The sequence below is a fragment of the Amphiprion ocellaris genome, chromosome 12 (assembly GCF_022539595.1).
Source record: "Amphiprion ocellaris isolate individual 3 ecotype Okinawa chromosome 12, ASM2253959v1, whole genome shotgun sequence".
Classification (NCBI taxonomy): Eukaryota; Metazoa; Chordata; class Actinopteri; family Pomacentridae; genus Amphiprion; species Amphiprion ocellaris.
The window spans coordinates 1,465,407-1,488,918 of NC_072777.1; the positions used below are offsets into that span (position 1 = coordinate 1,465,407).

The following is a 23,512-nucleotide window of genomic DNA, read 5'->3' on the forward strand; positions in this document are numbered from 1 at the left end:
GTGTGTGTGCACACGTGCACGATGCCTCCTCCTCCAGCGTGCACGTGGATGCATGCAGGTGCTGTTTATCCGCAGCGTGCACCATTGAACAGCCATAAAAAGCAGGAAATGAGGCAGAATATAATCGATTGGAGCTCCTTCATCCGGCCAATCAGAGGCTCCGATGGAATCTGGGTCTGAAAGGAGAAGCTCACTGATTGGTCCGTCAGCATTAATGACAGATAAGTAATGAATGTGGATTCATTTTGACTGATTCTGGACAGATATCAGAGTATCTGGGGGCATTTTCAGTTGTTCTGGACAAGTTATGAGTCATTTTAGATCATTTTTAGTTCATTGGGAGCGAGTTCTGGGTCTACCCCGGGGTCTCCTCCCAGGAGGACATGTTCAGAAAACCTCCAGAGGAAGTCTCCCTGGAGGATCTGAATCAGATGTCCAAACCACCTCAGCTGGTTCCTTTAGAGGTGAAGGATCAGCAGCTCTACTCTGAGCTCCCTCTGGATGTCTGAGCTTCTTCCCCTATCTCTAAAGCTGAGCCCAGACACCCTACAGAGGAAGCTCATTTCAGCTGCTTGGATCCATGATCTCATTCTTTAGGTCACTACCCAGAGCTCATGACCATAGGTGAGGGTTGGAACGTAGATGGATGGTAAACTGAGAGCTTCTCCTTGTGGCTCAGCCTCAGTACAACGCCTTCATTACTGCTGACGCTGCACCAATCCTCCTGTCCATCTCACGCTCCATTTTCCCATCACTCCTGAACAAGATCCTGAGATACTTGAAGTCCTTCTCTTGGGGAAGCAACTCCCCCCAACCCAGAGGGAGAAGTCCACTGGTTTCCATCAGAGAACCATGACCTCGGACTTGGAGGTTCTGATCTACATCCCTGTTGTTTCACACTCAGCTGTAAATCGCACCAGTGGACACCCCTTGAATTTTTTTTGACAAATATTGAGCAATATTGGATAATTTTGGACCATTTTTAAGTTACTTTGGATAGGTTTTGTCATTTTGGCCCAATGTTTAGTCATTTTGGACAAGTTTGAGGCTATTTTGGGACATTTTTTAGTTGTTTTGGACAAATTTTGAGTAATTTTTTGAGTAATCTTCATCTTTTAGTTCATTTAGGGAAGCTTTGAATCATTTTCACCAATTTTAAAGTCATTCTGGACAAATTTTCAGTCATTATGGGCACTTTTGTAGTGATTTTGCACCTTTTTTGAGTTGTTTTGGCCAAATCTTAAGTCATTTTGGACAATTGTTGAGTCACATTTGACAAATTTTGACGGATTTTGGATTAAGACGTTAAGACAACGTGTTAGAGATGTTAATGATCAATTTTAACCACCTTCACGTAGCTTTTAATACATTTTTACTAAAAATACTATGTAAAAAATGACTCACACCCTTTAAATCATTGCCAGTTTTACCGTTGTGTTGATTTAAAATCTAAATGTTGATCAGACTCGATGTGTTTCTGTGGTTCTTGAGTCCAGCAGCAGGAATAAAACAGCAGTAAAACAGGAAGTCTGCCGGAACAGCATCTATTTAGAGACGTCAGGTCCTGAATGAGGTTAAAATAAACGTTGTGTGGATGTAATGTGAGCCGACAGGTCTGGAGGAGCAGCAGGATGACGATGATGATGTTGGAGAAGTGTGACGACAAACGTAGAAAAGATTAGAAGAAGACAAGAGTTAGTGTTTGTGACGTCGTGTTCCTCCTGTTATTAACCCTCAGCATCTGTTTATCAGCAGGAATAAGCAGCAGAACATCAAGATTCCTCCAAGACGGAGGAGAATTATTACAAAATACACCTTCAGAGACTTTTAGACTCTGGTTTTAAATGTTAATCAAATACAGAAGCTTTTCTAATTAAAATCTAATGTTTAAAATATTTCTAGAGCACATTTCCATCATGATGTTTCTGATTTTTCTGTCTTTTAAGCATCAGTTTGGTTCATTTCTGCTAATTTTAGACTTTGAATGAAGCATTTTTACAAGTTTTCAGTCACCACTGATCATTTTTAGCACTTTGAGACAAATTTTGGACGTTTTTTGAGCCATTTTAGACAAATTTTGAATCTTAATTCACAAATTTTGCATACACTTTCAAGTAAGCTTGGATTTTTGGAACCATTTTGGCAATTTTTGAGTAATTTGCTAGAAAATTTGGGTCATTTTGCACAAATCTGGAAAAAACTGATGCATGTCATGCATGTCTGATGTATGTCTGCAAGCTTCCATTCATTATTGACATTTTACTTTGTAATTTGAGACCAGTTTTGAGGGATTTTCTCTGAGTCACTTTGAACATATTTTGAGTCACTTTGAACATAACTGGAGTTATTTTGAACATACTCTGAGTCATTTTGAACATATTCTGAGTCATTTTGAACATATTCTGAGTTATTTTGAACATATTTGGAGTTATTTTGAACATATTTGGAGTTATTTTGAACATATCTGGAGTTATTTTGAACATACTCTGAGTCATTTTGAACATATTTGGAGTCATTTTGAACATACTCTGAGTCATTTTGAACATATTTGGTGTCATTTTGAACATATCTGGAGTTATTTTGAACATATCTGGAGTTATTTTGAACATATTTGGAGTCATTTTGAACATAACTGGAGTTATTTTGAACATACTCTGAGTCATTTTGAACATACTCTGAGTCATTTTGAACATATTTGGAGTCATTTTGAACATAACTGGAGTTATTTTGAACATACTCTGAGTCATTTTGAACATACTCTGAGTCATTTTGAACATACTCTGAGTCATTTTGAACATATTTGGAGTCATTTTGAACATATCTGGAGTTATTTTGAACATAACTGGAGTTATTTTGAACATACTCTGAGTCATTTTGAACATATCTGGAGTTATTTTGAACATACTCTGAGTCATTTTGAACATACTCTGAGTCATTTTGAACATATTCTGAGTCATTTTGAACATATTCTGAGTCACTTTGGGCAGACTGTGGCTCATTCTGACCCAGCTCCAGGTCACGTTGTACAGAAACCAGACTGATATTAAGGGTTAATAACCGATCGTACCTGAGAGCTGCCACCACTTTCTCCACGGCTTCCTGAAGGACAGTTTTGACCGACAGGACTGAAGGTCCGACGGCCGCTGACAGCAGCCGTCCAATCAGATCCAGGGGCTGGCCGTCCGTCGCCATGGTGACAGCCAGCTGACAAACCTTGGGCCCGTCGGATCGGGACAGATCGTAGAGACGACTGTAGCGGCGATGCTGCTCCTGGAACAGAAACCAGACCGTTTTAGAGCCATCTGGAACAACAGTCAAGTCAGTTTTAGACTATTTGGAGTCATTTTGGACACTTTCTAAGTAATTTCAGACAAGCTGTAGGGGTATTTTGGAAAACGGTGTGATTTTGGAGAGGTTTTGGGTAATTTTAGACCAACTTATAGACAAATTTTGAGTAAGTTTGGACATTTTAAACTATTTTTGATCAAATTTTGGAAAACTGCAGAACTTTGTGGAAGTTTGAGTCATTTTGGGCAAATTTTGAGTCACATTAGACAAATTTTTCATGATTTTTGACAGCTGTGTCATTTTGGAGAAATTTCGAGTCATTATATACAGGTTTGTAGTCATTTTGGCCTATTTTTTGTCGTTTTGGATGCTGTCATACTGGACAAATATGCATCATGTTGGACCAGTCTGAGTCATTTCAAATAATTGTTTGACGATTTTGAGCAATTTTGTACAATTGTTGACTCATTTTGGACTTCGTTGGAGTCAATTGAGTATTAATTGCCAAGTTTCCAGTCGTGTGCGCCATTTTTTTAGGTTATTTTGGGCTTCTCTTGAGTCATATTAGACAAATTTTGCATTACGTTTGACAGATTTCTATTATATGGGACCAGTTTTATCCATTTTGAGTGATTTTTTGGAATAATTTTGAGGTATTTTGGACAAATTTTGAGCATCTTTACACTCATTTTGGCCAAAGTATTGTCATTTTGAGTCACATTAGACACATTTTGCATTATTTTAAACAAATTTGCATCATTTTGGACAAGTATGAGCCAAATCAAGTCATTTTTAGACAATTGTTGAGACATTTTGACTCATTTTGTTCATCTTTTGCGCCATATTACTCAATTTTGCATTACGTTCAACAGATTTCCATCATATGAGACAAGTTTTAGGCATTTTAAGTAATTTTTTCGACAGTTTTGAAGTATTTTGGACAAGTTTCCTGTTATTTTGGTGATTTCTTTTGCTCATTTTGCACAAATTGGAAGTCACATTGGACAAATATTGCATTATTTTGGAGACAATTTGAAACAGAATTTTTTTGACAATTTGGGTGTATATTAGACAAATTTTGAAGTATTTTGAGCATCTTTTGAGGCATATTGGACCTTTTTCTTGCCCATCTTGGACTACTATTTGTTGATTTTGGTTGTTTTTCTGCTTCTGTCCCTGCAGTGAACCTCTTGTGTTCGTTATTAATGGTATAAAGGAAGGAGAAACACTAATTCCTCCGTTATTATCTCCTCCTAGCGTTCCTTTACAGCTCATAAACTCGTCTCCACTCCATCTTCTGTCTCCACAGGATGTTATTCTCTGTCCTCATCACCTGTAGCAGCGTCTCCAGGTGATGGACGACCAAACGGAGCTGCTTCCATCTATCTGCTGCTACCATCTGAACTCTGCTGCTTCTTATTTCCTCTTTATCATCTCCATGGAGACGACCGCTTCCTGCAGTAATGGAGCTTTGGGCTGATAAACCCGGAGTCAGATATCATTATCTCCGGTCAGACAGACAATATGGACACCTTTAGAGTCTTTATAAGACATATTTATGTCATCTGGGACACCTTTAGAGTCTTTATAGGACATGTTTAAAACATTATGGACAAGTTTTCAGTCATTTTGGAGACATTTGATGCATTTTGGACAAATTTTGGTCAAGTTTGAGGTATTATAAACATATGCTGAGTCATTTTTGACAACCTCTGAGTCATTCTGAACAAGTTTTCAGTCATTTTGATAATGGTTTGAGTCTTTTTGAACACATTTCAGTTCATTTTGAACAAATGAGTCATTTTGGACACTTTTCAACTTATTTGCTGCAAATTTTGAGCAATTATAGACAAAATTTCAGTCATTTTGCAAAGGTTTGATGCATTCTGGACAATTTTTGACTAATTCTGGACCAGTTTGAGGTATTTTGAACATATGGTGAGTTATTTTGGACAATTTTCAACCAATTTCCTGCAAGTTTTGAGTTACTATAGACAAACTTTGTGTCATTTTAGAAAAGTTTGATGCATTTTAGAGAATATTTAAATAGCTTGGGACACATTTAGAGTCATTTTGGACAAGATTCCAGTCATTTTGGACCAACTGTGAGTCATTCTGAACAAGTTCTCGGCCATTTTGGACAAGTTTGAGGTGTTTTGAACATATGTTGAGTCATTTTAGACCAGCTGTGAGTCATTCTGAACAAGTTTCCAGTCATTTTGTTTGTGTCTGATGCATTATCGGCCCTCTCCAGCCTCTTATTTGCTCTTTATCATCTCCACGGATACGATCTCTTCCTCCAGCGGCAGCTGAGGACCAGCGTTTGTGGCTCTACAGCTCGGCCTGTAATGCTGTTGTGCTTTAAACTGATAAAACTGGGGCTAAATATTATTAAGTCGGGGTCAGAAATGACCAGTTTTCTGTCTCGTAGCAACGCCGGGCCGGCCTCCCTCCCTCTGGAAGCCCTGCATTCGTCTCCAACCCACAGCGAGGTGACGTGGGGGTAAAGCAGCGTGACTTTGTTTAATGAGATTCAGCCTCAGCTCGTAGATTTACATTAACGCAGCCTGGACTGGTCCCAGAGAGGCTGAACGGCTCAACACAACCACAAAATAACAACCATCTGTAGGTGCACATGAAGGTCACTGATCAGGAGGGAAACTAAAGGTTTAGAGGTTTGGTTCACTGGTTTCTGAAGCAACAAAAACACTAAAATGTACAGATAAATCAAACTCAGGCAGTTGGATTATGTTCATTTGGTCGTTTATTATTATAGGATAGTGTTACTTTTAATCCAACAATTCAGTAAGAAAGGATGGTTTTACCTTGCTGACATGTTTCAACGGCATGTGCCTTCTTCTTCAGAGTCATCCGACGTGATAAAAGGTCATCACACGTCAAAACATGTCAGCAAAGTAAAACCATCCTTTCTTACTGAATTGTCGGTTTAAAAGTAACGTTATCCTACAAACTCAGACAGATTTACAGTCATTTTGGAAAAGTTTGATGTATTTTGGACAAAATTTAAATAATTTTAAACATATTTTAAGTCACTTTTAACATATTTTAAGTCATTTTGAATGTAGGATGAGTCATTTTGAACACATTTTAAGTAATTTTTAACATGTGTCATTTTTTAAAATTTTGAGTCATTTCGAACATATTTGTAGTCATTTTTAATATATTTTGAGTAATTTTAAACATGTTTTGAGTCATTTTGAACATATCTGAATCATTTTAAACACGTTTTGAGTCATTTTGAACATATTTGTAGTCATTTTTAATATATTTTGAGTAATTTTAAACATGTTTTGAGTCATTTTGAACATATCTGAATCATTTTAAACACGTTTTGAGTCATTTTGAACATATTTTGAGTCATTTTGAACATATTGTTAGTAATTTTTTAACATTTTTGAGTCATTTTGAACATATTTGGAGTCATTTTGAATGTATTTGGAGTCATTATGAACATATTTTAAGTCATTTGGAACATATTTGAGTTATTTTGGACAATTTTCAACAAATTTGCTACAAATTTTGAGTCATTATAGACAAATTTTCTGTCATTTTGGAGACGTTTGATACATTTTGGACAACTTATGACTCATTCTGGACAGACAGTCATTTCAAATGAATTTTGAATAATTTTCAGGCATTTCACCAAGCTTCCAGTCATTATTGACAATTATTTAGAAGTCTGAGATGGATTGTAAGGGATGTTGAACAAAGTTATAGATATTTTTGGATGTATTTTGAGTCAATTTGGACAATATATACAATTATTAATTAATTCATTAATTATTACAATATTTTCAGTCATTTTGGAGAAGTTTGGTGCATTTTGGAGAACATTTCAGGAATTTGAGACACATTTTAAGTCATTATGGAGAATTTTTCAGTCATTTCAGACAACTCTGAGGCATTGTGAAAGCTTTTTGAGTCGTTTTTGACAAAGTTAACTCAAAAAATAGTACAAAAGGCCAATTTTATGATTGAAAATAAAACTTTTGACAGTTTTGATGAGGAGCTCAGATGATTTTTTTTTTTTTTTTTTTACAGAATCTGCTGCTTATTTTTGAAGAATTTTTAACTGAGACACGTAGAAATTCATGAAATATTAGGATTCAAAGATCAGATTTTGTTAGTTTAAAGTCACTGTCACAGGTGAGCTGATGTGTTCAGTGAGTCTGAAAGTTAAAAATCTGATGATTCTTTGTGTTTTTTACAGTTTTCAGCTGATAAATGTCATCATTTTGGTGTTTTTTTTAATAAATAACATGACTTTTGAAACGTGCTGACTGGATTTTGGGGCTCAGAAGGTGAGTCTTTGTGGTCTTTCAGTGGATCTCTCCCCACAGATTTGCACAGAAAGGATTCGTCAGACAGATTTAGATATATCTACCTGCTGACTGTCTCTGAGCGACTGGATGAAGTCATGACTCAGACTCTCCAGGTGAGTCTGGGACTGCTGCAGGTGAGTCAGAGCCTCGTCGAACGTCATCCCTGCCGGGTCAGAACCGTCCTGGTCCACCTCCCTCCTCCGGTTCTTCTCGGCCAGCTGCCTCAGGGCTTTGGTGGCTCGTTTTATCACCTCCGACCTCGTCTGGACGCTCAGCTGGACCAAGGAAGGACGGAACACAAAAGATTGCATAGATTCATTTAAGACATGCTGCTGCACTCAGTCTTAAACTCTATATTCTGAATTTTCAAGAAAACCTCACAGTTGTGAAGCCATTCTAAGGATTAAAAGCATGAAATTTGATGAGGACACAAACAGAACTAGACAAAATGATTTTCTAATAATACATGGCTCTAACAGAAGCCAGATTTGAAATTATAGGAACTTAAAAATGGAAAAAAAAAACCCTACAAAACCTTTAATACAGGTTGGTCTAGTGTCTCCATAAAGTTTCTGTAAGTGTATATAAATGGATGGATCCATATTTGTACTAAAGCCCAGTCTTTGGTCCACATTTCACCAACTGTTGAGGCTCTAACATCAGTAGAATCTGATGTGAGGGAAGTAAAGCAAGACAACGTTCCCGGTTTTTTGTCATTTTTGCCTTGGAAGTAATGGTTCTTTGAAGTACCTTCAAAGTTCTTTCAAGAATTAATTGAAAAATGGTGCTTTCAAGAACCAATTTTTGATCTTTGGTCTATGGAGTGCCATTTACGGTTCCTAAAGGCAACATCCTTTGATGGTTCTGGGGGTTCAGAGGTTCTTTACAGAAGTGTTTAAAGGAATGGTTCTTTGAAGAATTTATTTTTGCTGAAGTTTTTTGGAACACCACGTAGGGTTTCTAAAGGAACCAGTTTTGACGGTTTTTTGAGGCACCTTTGAGAGTAAACTGTTTGATGAGATGGTTCTTTAAACAACCGGTTGAAGGAAGGGTTCTGTAAAGAATGTAGTTTTGGGATAATGTTTTGAAGCACTACTTTTGGTGTAGAAAGGAACCGTTTTTTGATGGTTCTTTGAGTCAACTTTGGGGGATTAACAATATCATTCTCTTGCTAAAGGGTTCTTTGTGGAACTAAAAATTGTTCTTCCATGGTATCTCCTTTATTTTTAGAGTGTATTAGGACTGTTCTCAGCTGGAGGACCACTGAGCTTCTTGACAAACCTCCAGATTTCCTCTGAAGGTTCCCGAGCAGCCGTATGAGAACGTGTTCCCCACAGATCCAGGTATTCTCCGTCAAAGGCTTGGGAGGGTTTGAAAGGAGGTTGGAAGCTGAGCAAAGAGGCTATCAGGGATCGATACTTCAGAGGGAGCCGACATTCTCTGTTTCCCTTCAAAAAAACCTCCAGCGGGAGTCCCGGCCGGATCAATCTGTGGAGGAGCTAAAGGTCAGAGGAACCGAACAGCGAGAACCGACAGGATTCTCCCTTTGAGGGCTGAGAGAGGACAGAAAAAAGGGAAGAGGAGCTAATCTGCATTAAAAGACCACCGAGGGAAGCAGGGCCTGCTGGGAGTTGGAGTTTAATTGGCTCTCCAGCTCAGAATCGGAGGCATAAAAATGGAAAGAAACAGGCGTTGTGCAGAGCGATGGTGGCGGGAAGCCGGCGAGCAGAAGAAAGAGGAACAGTTGGTTACTATTGATAAGGTGCACGGAGGCACTTTAAGTCGACCGCAGGACACTTTTTCACGGCGCTGTAATTACTGGCCCGACGTTTCTGGTGAAATTTCATAATTTCTTTTATAAATCATGACTGGCGTTCGCTCGGAGCCAACGGGGAGCGGACGTGGACGGAATAACGCGTTTGAAATTAGCCAAAGTTCTTCCAAAAAGAAAGCAGCCGGAGGCGAGAGGGAGGACCGAGGCAGTTTGATGTAGCGATTGAAAATCCCCACAATCCTTTTCTCTGACACAGCGAGAGCCGCTGGAAGCAACCGCCTTCTGAGGCACGATTACAAACCGTCAGGAACATAGAGGATAAAACTGGACTGCTGCGTCTGACATACAGGATTCATACGGACAGAAACACCAGCTAGATCTATAAAACCATCATCTGGTTCTTCATCTGCAGTAACTTCATTAATGAGCAGAGTTTTACTTTCATACTGTGAATATTTCCACAGTTAAAATGGTGAATCCAAACTTTTTAATTTGCTTTGTTACTTTTTCCTCTCAAAAATCACCACGAAAGAGTCCAAATCACCAGAAAAACACGCAAAAATCCCCACGAACAGCTGCAAAAAGACAAAACCTCACCACAAAAAGATGTAAACACATATCAAAAGACACGAAATTATGACAGAAAGAACCAAAATCATCACAAAAACACAAGACTTCTAGAGTAGACCTACCGACAACTGGAGAAAGTTCTAGAGTACTCTACAACTTTCATTAAGAGGTAGGTATACTCTAGAACTTTCAAGAGGTAGGTCTACTCTAGAACTTTCATCAAGAAGTGGGTATACTCTTGAATGTCCCCTGGAGAAAGTTCTAGAGTAGACCTACCGACAACTGGAGAAAGTTCTAGAGTACTCTAGAACTTTCATCAAGAGGTAGGTATAGTCTAGAACTTTCAATCAAGAGGTAGGTATAGTCTAGAACTTTCATCAAGAGGTAGGTATAGTCTAGAACTTTCAATCAAGAGGTAGGTATACTCTAGAACTTTCAATCAAGAAGTAGGTATACTCTACAACTTTCATCAAGAGGTAGGTATACTCTAGAACTTTCAAGAGGTAGGTCTACTCTAGAACTTTCATCAAGAAGTGGGTATACTCTTGAATGTCCCCTGGAGAAAGTTCTAGAGTAGACCTACCGACAATTGGAGAAAGTTCTAGAGTAGAGTTGTCGGTAGGTCTACTCTAGAACTTTCTCCAGGGGACATTCTCTATGGACTTCAAGGACCTGGGACTCTGGAAATATTCCCAGTATGAAGGTTTGATCATTGATAAAGTTACTGGAGATGAAGAACCAAATCAATTTTCAGTAGATTTTTCACGTTTTGACTCTTCTCACCTGCTCGGCGGCCTCAGGTGAGAAGGTGATGCTGTCCAGGAAGTGGATGGCATCGACAGGAAGTAGCCTGTCCAGGTATTTGGCACAGGTGTCGTAGGCGTGCAGGAAGTCGTGGTCACTCTGTGGCGGTCTCTTCAGCAGCTGAGGGTCTCCTTTCCAGAAGAGCTTCTGCAGCCAGACGGCGTGAACCGAACTAGAGGAAAGCGTGGCTCCGCCCCCGCCGGGCCGAGGCAGCCGATTGGCCAGCTTGGAGATGGACAGGACGTTTTGACTGGTCAGGACCGGCTGCAGGGTGGCGAGAGGGTCAGAGGTCTCGTCGGTCAACTTCCTGTAGTCCAAACCTGCAGAGATTACAGAGAAAATTACATTATAGGTCACGATAATGTTGATTTAAGAGTAGATTTATCTAGTTAGTTAACGTTTGAGCTGTTTGACCATAAAAATACCACTAATTAGCTCATATTTTCACATTTTCATAGTGTTGTTCAAATATTTAGAGCTTTCTAATGCTGAATATTCAAAAGTTAAACTTTCAGAACTCCAAGACCTGTAGGAAAGTTTAAAAGTCACGTCTTACAAAAAGTTAAAATGACCAGAATGACGCCATTTATCAGCCAGAAATTAAAATCAGAAAGAACCGTTGAATTTTCAAATCTTTAAAAATCTAAAATTTGCTAAAAATAAAGTTTCTGAAAATCAGATTCTCCAAAAAGACAAATTTCTTAACTAAACTGATTTAGCTGTGATTAACAGTCATGTAAATAAAATTCATAGTTTTCATCGTTTCCACAGAGCAAAGAGGAGACGACAGGAGGGACTGCACTGGAAAAAAGAAAAGATTTAGCACTTTTTACAGTCATTTTTTCTTAATTTATTGTTGCTTTACATAAAATGACAGAAAAAAAGTTGTATTCAGCATGTTAAAGGTGATATCCAGGCCAAAACTATAAATAACATCTATATCAAAAGACTATTTTTACAAAAAATGACAACAAATCTCCAAAATTTCCAAAGTGTCTACTGGATGTTTACTAGGACTAACATTAATGTTTACTGGATATTTACTGAATGTTTACTGGATATTTACTGGATGTTTACTGGATGTTTACTGGATATGTACTGGATGTTTACTGGAACTAACAATGTTTACTGGATGTTTACTGAATCTTTACTGGATATTTACTGAATGTTTACTGGATATTTACTGGATATTTACTGGTTATTTAGTGGATGTTTACTGGAAATTTACTAGATGTTTACTGGATATTTACTGGATGTTTACTGGCTATTTACTGAACATTTACCAGATGTTTACTGGATGTTTACAGGATATTTTCTAGATGTTTACTGGATATTTTTTGGGTATTTACTGGATATTTACTGGGTATTTACTAGATGTTTACTGGTTATTGACTAGATGTTTACTGGTACTAACACTAATGTTTACTGGAATGCTTCTTGAATATTTACCAGATGTTTCCTGGATGTTTCCTGGATGTTTACTTGGGCTAACATTGATGTTTACTGGATGTTTACTGAATGTTTCCTGGATGTTTATTGGGACTAATGCTCTTGTTTACTGGATGTTTACTGGTACAAACACTAATGTTTACTGGATGCTTCCTGGATATTTACTGGATGTTTACTGAATGTTTACTTGGGCTAACATTAATGTCTACTGGAAATTTACTGGATGTTTCCTGGATGTTTACTGCTCCTACCGCTCTTGTTTACTCCCCATCCAGGATGTTGACAGCTGTATTGCATGTGAAGCACTGCAGCAACACGTCTCTTTGTTTGTGTGTTCTCCTGGCATATTTACATGCGACATGCAGGAGGCGGTTTGATGTGCAGAACGTGTTTAATATTCCATCACACGGCAGCAGAGGGAGGCTCAGGAGATGCTAAAGAGCCGAACAACAAAAGGTTTGGAGGTACCGGAGAGCGTCTGATGGAGCTTCTGTCTGCTAGCATCACATCCAACAGACGCATTACCGTCTGAACGTTAAATATTTAACACTCTGCTGCTGCTGCTGGAGCTCAACATGAACACAAACCAGAAGGACCAGACGGACACCTCAACCACCACAGACAGCAGAGTTTCCATGGACTCCACCCACCAATCATCAGCCTCCAGAGAGTCCAACCAGACGTTTGCATGAAGCCATCTGGAGGCTAAAGGGCTGCGAGTCAGACAAAGGTTGGAGGCTTTCTGGACACATTTTGTGTAGTTTTTGATGGGTTTCAGGTATTTTTTAATCAATTTTGACTCACTGTAGTTAATATGGGCAAATGTGAGCGGCTCTTTGGCAAATTTCTGGCAAGATTTTAGCTAATTTTGGACAAATTTGAGTCTTTTTTGGTAATGACCTGGTTTGAGGCCTTTTTGATCAATTTTGACTCACTGTAAACAAATGTGGAGACAATTTGGCAAATTTAAACTAATTTTGGACAGATTTAGTGTAATTTTGGACAAGTTTGAATCATTTTGGACACATTTTATGTAATTTTTGAGAGATATCAGACATTTTTTTAAAACAATTTTTAACGTAGTTTGAACAATTTTGTGTGGTGGACAAGTCTGATGCATTTTTGACTATTTTTGACTCACTATAGACAAATGTGGAGTCAATTTTGGCCAATTTCAACTCATTTAGGAAAGATTTGAGCTCATTTTGGACGAATCTGAGTCATTTCGGAGAGATGTGGGATAATTTGGTGTGATGTTGGACAAGTTTGAGGCATTTTGGACAATTTTTGAGTAATCGTAGACAAATATGGAGTAATTTTTGGCAAATTTCAAGTAATTTTGATCAGATTTTGTGTAATTTTTGGACAGGTTTGAAGCATTTTTATGATTTTCTAGGTATCTGAGACTGAACAATGGAAGAAGGTGGCCTCGTCTGATGAATCACGTTGTCTTTTACCCCCCCCAAAAAAAATAAAATAAAAAAATAAAAAATCTTCTCAATACTGACTCCAGAGTCATCCAGAATGACAAAAAATTGCCTAAAATGGTAAGGATGGTCCAAAATGACTCAAAAATTGTTCTGAACGACTCAAAAATGGTCCTCTATGACTCAAAAAAACAGAGTTGAACCAAACTCTACTGTTTTTTTACTGGTTACCATAGCTACCACCCAGAGACATAGTTCTTCTCTCACGTTTTTACTCACTGTGGAATTGGTTTTACTGGAATATTAAGTCCTGCTTTAGTTTAGGCTAAGCTTGGAGAATTTCATGTCATTCTGGACACACTGTAAGTCATTTTGGACAAATTTTGACTAATTTTAGGCAAATATCACCATAAAAAGATGCAAAATCACCACAATAAGCACAGAAAACATGCAAAATAACCACAAAAACATGCAAAATAAACCCGGAACAATGCAAAATCACCACAAAAAGATGCAAAATCAACATAAAAAGATTTAAAATGACCACAAAAAGATGCAAAATCACCACAAGAAGATGCAAAATCAACACAAGAAGATGCAAAGTCAATACAAAAATATGTAAAATCATCACAAAAATGAATAAAATCACCACAAAAAGAAGCAAAATCACCACAAAAAGACGCAACATTAACACAAAAAGATGCAAAATCTCCATAAAAGATGCAAAATCAACACAAAAAGATGCAAAATCAACACAACAATAAATAAAATCGCCGTAAAAGAAGCAAAATCACCACAGAAAGACTTGAAATCAACACAAAAATGAATGAAATCAATATAAAAAGATACTAAATCTTGTGCTTCTGCTCTGATGGTTTGCATAGAAAATATTCAGGTTACAATGATTTAATGCTGCAAATACAAACTTTAAATGTAGATTTCTGTTTTGTTTCTGCTCATAAAGCTGCAGGTAGAACCACTGAGAGCTCTGAGGAACATTTAGAACGTTTACTGGTGATTTTATTTCTATAAAGAACGTCTACTGATGGTTTTATTTCATTAAAGAGTCGCTCAGGTTCCAGTCTGACAAACTGAAAGTAAAGTTCACTGAATTTTAGTCATTTTATGTAAAACTGAGTTTCAGCCTTAAAGCCTGCGACATGTGTGTGTGTTACTGTGTGTGTGTGTTACTGTGTGTCACTGTGTGTGTGTGTGTTAAACGTGTCAGCGGTAAAAGCTGCGACGCTGCAGCAGCAGAAGGAGGAAGTGAGGCGTGAAAACGAGCTGACACCCTCCGACCTTCCTGAACTTCAAGAGACGCGACGTCACCTTCACCCCCAAACTTTCTGCTCCTCAGCTGCAGCGCTGACGCCACGCAACCTGCTGCATTTACTGCGACACTCAGAGCTGCAGTATCGACATCACACAACCTGCAGCCGACGCCACACAACCTGCAGCGCCAACATCACGCAACCTGCAGCGCCAACGCCACGCAACCTGCAGCCGACGCCACGCAACCTGCAGCCGACATCACGCAACCTGCAGCCGACATCACGCAACCTGCAGCCGACATCACGCAACCTGCAGCCGACATCACGCAACCTGCAGCCGACATCACGCAACCTGCAGCCGACATCACGCAACCTGCAGCCGACATCACGCAACCTGCAGCCGACATCACGCAACCTGCAGCGCCAACGCCACGCAACCTGCAGCGCCAACGCCACGCAACCTGCAGCCGACGCCACGCAACCTGCAGCCGACGTCACGCAACCTGCAGCCGACGTCACGCAACCTGCAGCCGACGTCACGCAACCTGCAGCCGACGCCACGCAACCTGCAGCCGACGTCACGCAACCTGCAGCCGACGTCACGCAACCTGCAGCCGACGCCACGCAACCTGCAGCCGACGCCACGCAACCTGCAGCCGACGCCACGCAACCTGCAGCCGACGCCACGCAACCTGCAGCCGACTTCACGCAACCTGCAGCCGACTTCACGCAACCTGTAGCCGACGTCACGCAACCTGCAGCGCCGACGCCAATGAAACAAAGACATTCAAAATCAACACAAAAAACACAAAATATCAACAAAAACATGCACAAATGTACAAAAGATGCAAAATCTTGAGAAGCCTACTGCTGTGAGAGTTGAAAGATGCAAAATCACAACAAATTGACAAGAAAGGTAAAAAGATGCAAAAATCAACTCAAAAAGTTCCAAACACACCACAAAAAGACACAAAATCACAACAAAAACACACAAAAAAACACTCAAAAGATACAAAACCATCAGAAGAAGACGGAAAACCCAAAAAAACATGTAAAAAGATGTAAACGCACCATGAAAAGACGCAAAATCAAAGACAAAAAGACATAAAATCCCAACAAACACACCCAAAAAAAAAAAAATTGAAAACATGCAAAAATCAACACTAAAAGACGTAAAACCATGACATAAATAGCCAACACAACGTTTTGTCTTCATTTCTGGCCAAATATTTCCAGTTTTAAAGCTTCAGAAAGTTCAGACTAAATCAACACAGTTCCTGTTTTGTGTGTTTTGTCGGTCGGTGACTCAGAGGTCAGCTGTCAGCTGAGATGTCAGCGTCTGAGTCACCCGTCAGGACGGATTACGTTCAACGCCGCCTGAAGACTGTTCCTCCCCACATCCAGGAACCAGAGGAACATTTAGAAAACACAACATTCTGGCTTCACTGAAATAAAGACTCAAAATCAACACAAAAACACACAAACACTCCATGGAAATGAGTAAAATCAGCATAAACGATGCAAAACAAGGAGAAAAACACGGAAACACATCATGAACGGATGCAAAATCGACACAAAAAGACAAAAAATCAGGACAAAAACACACAAATTAACATGAAAAGACTTAAAATCACCACAAAAACACGGAGACAAACCACGAAAAAATCCAAAATGACCACAAAAAGACATGCAATCATGACAAAAACATGCACACACAATTAAAAGGCACTAAATGATCACACAAAAACGCAAAATGATGCCAAAACAACACAATTACACGATGGAAAGCTGCAAAATCACCACAGATAGGTGACGATTTTGCACCTTTTAGTGGTGATTTTGAGTGTTGTTTGCACCGATTTTGTGTCTTTATGTAACAATGTTGCATCTCTGTGTGCTGATTTTGTGTCTTTTTAGAATGACTTTGTATTGTTTTTATATTTTCAGAGAATTTTTTAAAAAAATGGACACATACAACGAAGACATTTCAGATGTGGTTGTTTTTCCTCAGAGCCATGAGACATTCAAGGACCGTTGGAAAGTAGAAAACTCTGGTGATTCTTTCATCTTTTACAGTTTCTGTCTGATAAATGGACTCATGCTGCTGGTTTTATAGTTTCTATATTTGTAATAAATAAATCTCCTCACCGCTGGCGACGGCTTTCAGCTTCTTCAGCAGCTTGATGTGGGATTCGGGTTTGACGGCGGCGCTGATGAACGGCTCGCAGCCGGCGGCGTCCAGCAGGGAGTAGTAGTACAGCAGCCGGCTCAGGTCACTTCCTGCCACCGTAGGAAGGACATATTTGGTCATGTGGCTGTAGAAGGACTGAGGGTCGACCTTCAGCGTCTCAAACAGACCCAGAGACTCACTCCTGGTTTCTATGTCTTTAGTGGACAGACTGCAGAGGAGACAGGAGACAGAGAACAGGACTTTATGTCTACTGTAGAAATACACCGACATCAACCGTTAAAATCTGTCAAATCTGAAGCTGATGCTGTAAACTGAGCAGAAAACATCAAAAACTGGAGAGATTTGCACTGATTTTATATCTTTTTGAGATGATTTTGCATAATTTAGTGGTGATTTTGTGGTTTTTTTTGCACTGATTTTGTGTTTTTTGTGAAGATATTGTGTCTTTCTATAGTGATTTTGCATCTTTTAGTGGTGATTCTGCATTCTTTGTGGTGATTTTGAATCATTTTCCAGTGATATTGTGGTTTTGTTGCAATGATTTAGCATCTTTTTGTGCTGACTTTATATCTTTTTGTGTTTATTTTGTCTTTTTGCACTGATTTTGCTGCACTGATTTAGCATCATTTTGTGATGATTTTGTGTCTGTGCTGATTTTGTGTCTTTTTGCATTGATTCTGTGTCTTTTTCTAATGATTTTGCATCTTTTAGTGATGATTTTGTGTCTTCTTATGCTGATATTGTGTCTTTTTATAGTGACGCTGCATCTGTTTGAAGTGATTGATTGATTATTGATTGATTCTGCTGCTGACTATGGGTTAATAAATGGTTACATTTGTGGTTCTGAGTGTTTCAGGATCATTGTGATGTTTCACATCCACATATTCAGGTGATATTATGGGATGTTTCCATGTCTGCTGCTCTGATTACGATCTGTTGATGAACAGATTTAATCCTGAGAACAGAAATAGCTGCTGATACTCCGACGTTTAATTGAAGCGCTAATCGCTCTGGCAGAACGTTCATGTTTTTATTCTGCAGTCTGTGCTGCTGATCAGCGTCCAGAAGAGTCCAGCAGGAAGATCAGAGTTCTAAGAATCACAGTTTAATGTTTAACAGAATAATCAGAGTTTATTGTTTAATGTTTAACAGAATAATCAGAGTTTAATGTTTAACAGAATAATCAGAGTTTACTGTTTAATGTTTAACAGAATAATCAGAGTTTATTGTTTAATGTTTAACAGAATAATCAGAGTTTATTGTTTAATGTTTAACAGAATAATCAGAGTTTATTGTTTAATGTTCAACAGAATAATCAGAGTTTACTGTTTAATGTTTAACAGAATAATCAGAGTTTAATGTTTAATGTTTAACAGAATAATCAGAGTTTACTGTTTAATGTTTAACAGAATAATCAGAGTTTATTGTTTAATGTTTAACAGAATAATCAGAGTTTAATGTTTAATGTTTAACAGAATAATCAGAGTTTATTGTTTAATGTTTAACAGAATAATCAGAGTTTATTGTTTAATGTTTAACAGAATAATCAGAGTTTACTGTTTAATGTTTAACAGAATAATCAGAGTTTACTGTTTAATGTTTAACAGAATAATCAGAGTTTATTGTTTAATGTTTAACAGAATAATCAGAGTTTACTGTTTAATGTTTAACAGAATAATCAGAGTTTACTGTTTAATGTTCAACAGAATAATCAGAGTTTAATGTTTAATGTTTAACAGAATAATCAGAGTTTATTGTTTAATGTTCAACAGAATAATCAGAGTTTACTGTTTAACAGAATAATCAGAGTTTACTGTTTAATGTTTAACAGAATAATCAGAGTTTACTGTTTAATGTTCAACAGAATAATCAGAGTTTACTGTTTAATGTTTAACAGAATAATCAGAGTTTATTGTTTAATGTTTAACAGAATAATCAGAGTTTATTGTTTAATGTTCAACAGAATAATCAGAGTTTATTGTTTAATGTTTAACAGAATAATCAGAGTTTAATGTTTAATGTTTAACAGAATAATCAGAGTTTATTGTTTAATGTTTAACAGAATAATCAGAGTTTATTGTTTAATGTTCAACAGAATAATCAGAGTTTAATGTTTAACAGAATAATCCGAGTTTATTGTTTAATGTTTAACAGAATAATCAGAGTTTACTGTTTAATGTTCAACAGAATAATCAGAGTTTATTGTTTAATGTTTAACAGAATAATCAGAGTTTAATGTTTAATGTTTAACAGAATAATCAGAGTTTACTGTTTAATGTTTAACAGAATAATCAGAGTTTATTGTTTAATGTTTAACAGAATAATCAGAGTTTATTGTTTAATGTTTAACAGAATAATCAGAGTTTATTGTTTAATGTTTAACAGAATAATCAGAGTTTATTGTTTAATGTTTAACAGAATAATCAGAGTTTAATGTTTAATGTTTAACAAGCAGTTCCAATCCTTCATGTTATTCATGTTAATATGAATCTAATATTATAAACAGTCTGGTTGTAAATAAAACTCTGATTTATTTACTGATTATTGACTTTGTTCAGTAAAAATGTAAAAAAAAAAACAAAACATGGAATTAAAAAGTCAACACTGCGATTTTGCAATGTCATCATGTGATTTTGGTCCACTGATTTTGCCCTTTTGTGATGATTTTGCATCTTTATGAAGTGATTTTGCACCTTTTAGTGACAATCTTACACCTTTTTGTGCTGATTTAATGTCTATAGTGATTGCACACCATTTTGAAATGATTTTGCACTTTTTCTATTCATTCCTGTGTTGATTGTGGCTTTTTGCAATGATTTTGCTTAAACACATCTAGATTAATTTCTGCTACTTTATTCATATTTACGTTGACAAAACTGATTTTTGATGTCATTTTTTTTTTTAGATATTCCATTTAAAACAGCTAAAAAAACCTGAATTTTGACCCAGTGAGTGACAGTTTTTGTTCCGGCCGACAGAATTAAACTGCAGCTGTGAAACGTGAGAATTTATTTCCCTGTAGGATCAATAAAAGTGTGAATTCTCTCGTGTGCTTCCTTTAAACTGTTTCTATCTCTGCTGGACGCGTCGGTCCGTTAAATCAATACTCGGTCCGGATCACAGCGGGAATATTCTGCAGCTTTCCAGGTTGTAATTTATCATTAAGTGGAGTCCATAAAGCATTTCCTTCTATCAGGAAGCGACAGCGGGATATTTATCACGCACACTGTGCTGAAAAGGCATCTATTAAAAACAAGCAAAGCTGCAGAGTTAGAGAGCAAATAAATTATGGAAATAGTCTGCGACACTTTCACTGCACGTCGGATTAACTGGAGGCTGTTTTCACTTTTAACTTTCCCAGTTTCTGCTTCTAAAACACTTTTTAGAATCTGTGTGGGCACATTTATCCCTGGAAATGGGTCTAAAATTACAAAGAAATATCTAAAATGGCTTAAAATACATCCAAAATGATTCACTGATGAGCTAAAATGACCCTAAAAACGTCAAAATGATTTAAAATTTGGCCAAAATCATGAAAAAAAAATGTCAAAAATTACAAATAAATATCCAAAATGGCTTAAAATAAGTCCAAAATTATTCATCGGTGAGGTAAAATGACCCTGAAAACGTCAAAATGGCTTAAAATTTGGCCAAAATACGCAAAAAAATGACAAATAATCGTCTAAAATGGATTAAAACACGTGAAATGCTTGTCCAGAATGATGAACAAATTGTCCAAAATAACTAAAAATGAAAAAAATAACTTAAAATTTGTCCAAAATAACTTAAAATACGCCCCAAATTACTCACAAAAACAGCCAGAATTACTCAAAAATTGTCCCAACTGACTCAAATTTGTGATTTCTTATTATTCTGGACACATTTTGAGTGATTCTGGATGTTTTCGTTTCTAATTTGGGGCGAACTGAAAGTTATTTTTGGACAAATTTTAAGTCATTTTGGACATTCTTGGTTTTTTCTGACAATTTAAATAAATAATACTGGACGAGATTTGGACGTATTTTGTCCAGAATAATAAGAAATTACTAATTCAAAAAACCATTCTGGACTTCTCTCTTTGTAATTTTGGACAATTTTTGAGTCATTCTGGATGCTTTCGTCAAAATTTGGCACAAAAAAACAAGAAACTTTGAGTCATTTTCAACATATTTTTTGGTGATTTTGAATTTTTAAGAATTGATTTCAGTTTAAGTTTCCAAAAGACTCAAAAATAAACCCTGAAAAGTGTCAAAAATGACTTAATATTTGTGCAAAATTGCTTAAAACTTGTCGAGAATGACTTAAAAATGGTCAAAAATGGTCCAGAATTGCTCCAATAAAACATCCAAAATGGCATAAAGTGTTAAAATGTCTTAAAACGTGAACAAAAATGTCCAGAATGATTTGAAAAACGATGCAACATTACATCAAATTTGTCTACAATCTGTATGAGCAAGATATCCCTGAAAACGTGTCTAAAATCAGAAATAAATACGTCCAAAATGATTTATTGATGAGCTAAAATGACCCTAAAAATGTCAAAATAACTTAAAATTTGGCCAAAATGATGAAAACAAATGGTAAAAATTACAAATAACTGTCCAAAATGGATTAAATATGTCAAAAGCTTGTCCAGAATGATTCATAAATTGTCCAAAATAACTATAAAAGAAAAAAATGATTTAAAATTTGTACAAAATGTCAAACAATTGTCCAAAATAACTTATAATATGCCCCAAATTACTAATAAAAACATCCAGACTTACTCAACATCTGTAATTTCTTATTATTTTTCATCAAAATTTGAGTCATTCTGGATGTTTTTCTTACTAATTTGGGGCATATTGTAAGTTAGTTTGGACAAATTTTAAATCATTTTGGTTATTTTTGACAATTTAGAAATATTATTGGACGAGATTTGGACATATTTTGTCCAGAATAATAAGAAATTACAAATTTGAAGCCATTTTGGAGTCTTTTTTTTTTCGTGGTTTCAATTTTTTAAGATTTGATTTCAGTTTAAGTTTCCAAAACAATTTTTAAATAAACCCTGAAATGTGTAAAAAATGATTGAATATTTTTGCAAATTTACTTGAAACTTGTTGAGAACGACTTAAAAATGGTCAAAAATGGCAAAAAATGACTCCAAATTGCTCCAATAAAATGTTCAAAGTGGCATAAACTGTCCAAAATGTCTGAAAATTTGAACAAAAATGTCCAAAATAATTTGAAAATGATCCAACATGACATGAAATTTGTCTAGTAGAATTTTTTTTTTCCAAAATTAGCAAAAAACTCTGAAATGAAAAAAAAAGAGACCAAAAACCTCTAAAATGTGTCCAAAATGAACACAAAATGACCTAGATTTGTCCAAAATGAGTTGAAGCTGGTCTAGAATTATTCTCTAAAATGGTTCAAGTTGAACCAAAGAAATTTCAACGAGACAAAATTCACCTCAAATGATGAAAAATGATTTAAAATGATGAAAACTCAAGTTTACAGACGTTTAAAATGAACAATAAAGCAGCTAAAAAGCATAAAGAAGGAACTAAAAAGGCAAAACAACGAACAGAACGAGGTGGAAAAACACTCCGACCTCATATGATGGTGTGTTTTTGTTTGTTTGTGTGTGTTATAGTGTGTTTCTAAGTGTGTTATTGTGTTGTTGTGTGTTTGTACCCGCTGTCTGTAAACAGGAACTCCAGGTGAGTCATGTAAACTTCCCACAGAGGAACGTGGTAACGCTTCGCTAGAGACACGGCAATCCGGTAAACGCCGTCATCCAGGGTCCTAAAATACACAACAGACACACAACAGACACACAACAGACAGAAACAACATCAGGTTTTACACCATTCCATCAGAGAGGACGATCTGTAATAAATCAACCTAAAACTGGACTCAGACTCTAACAAGCAGCATTTTTGGCTCAAAACTGTAAAATCTGAAGCTTTTTGGAGCCAAAAACAAGAATGACTGATTACAGTAGAGTCCTGCAAAAGAATGAAAAAACGAGACAGTAAACACGACAAAAAACAACACAAGCAGATTAAAAAACAGACAAAATGACACAAACACGACCAAAAATGAATAAAAACAGACATAAAATCATATAAAATAAGGTAAAAACAAGATACAAAATGAAAAAAAACAGACATAAAATGGCAAAAACACAGATATAAAATGACAACAACACGACAAAAAAAAAACAAATATGGGACACAAAAAACAAAAACTGACTTAAGTAAGACCAAAATTGCCAAAAAATGACACAAAATGGGACAAAAAACACCAAAAAATGGATAAAAAACTTGAAAAACTGACATAAAACAACAAAAATGAGACAAAAACAACAAAAAACTGACAAAAAACTGACAAAATTGGACATAAAACAA

The 23,512-nt window shown here is 36.7% G+C and overlaps 1 protein-coding gene across 1 annotated transcript in view; it reads right to left on the reverse strand.

Annotated features, from left to right (window-relative positions):
- Positions 1 to 23,512, reverse strand: part of nbas (NBAS subunit of NRZ tethering complex) — a 202,701-nt gene that overhangs the window by 31,416 nt on the left and 147,773 nt on the right. The window contains exons 42-46 of the mRNA XM_055016167.1: positions 22,797 to 22,907; positions 17,075 to 17,325; positions 10,759 to 11,099; positions 7,694 to 7,906; positions 3,068 to 3,270 (exon numbers count right to left, since the gene is read on the reverse strand). Coding sequence (XP_054872142.1) covers positions 3,068 to 3,270; positions 7,694 to 7,906; positions 10,759 to 11,099; positions 17,075 to 17,325; positions 22,797 to 22,907 — 1,119 coding nt within the window. The remainder of the gene's footprint in view (positions 1 to 3,067; positions 3,271 to 7,693; positions 7,907 to 10,758; positions 11,100 to 17,074; positions 17,326 to 22,796; positions 22,908 to 23,512) is intronic.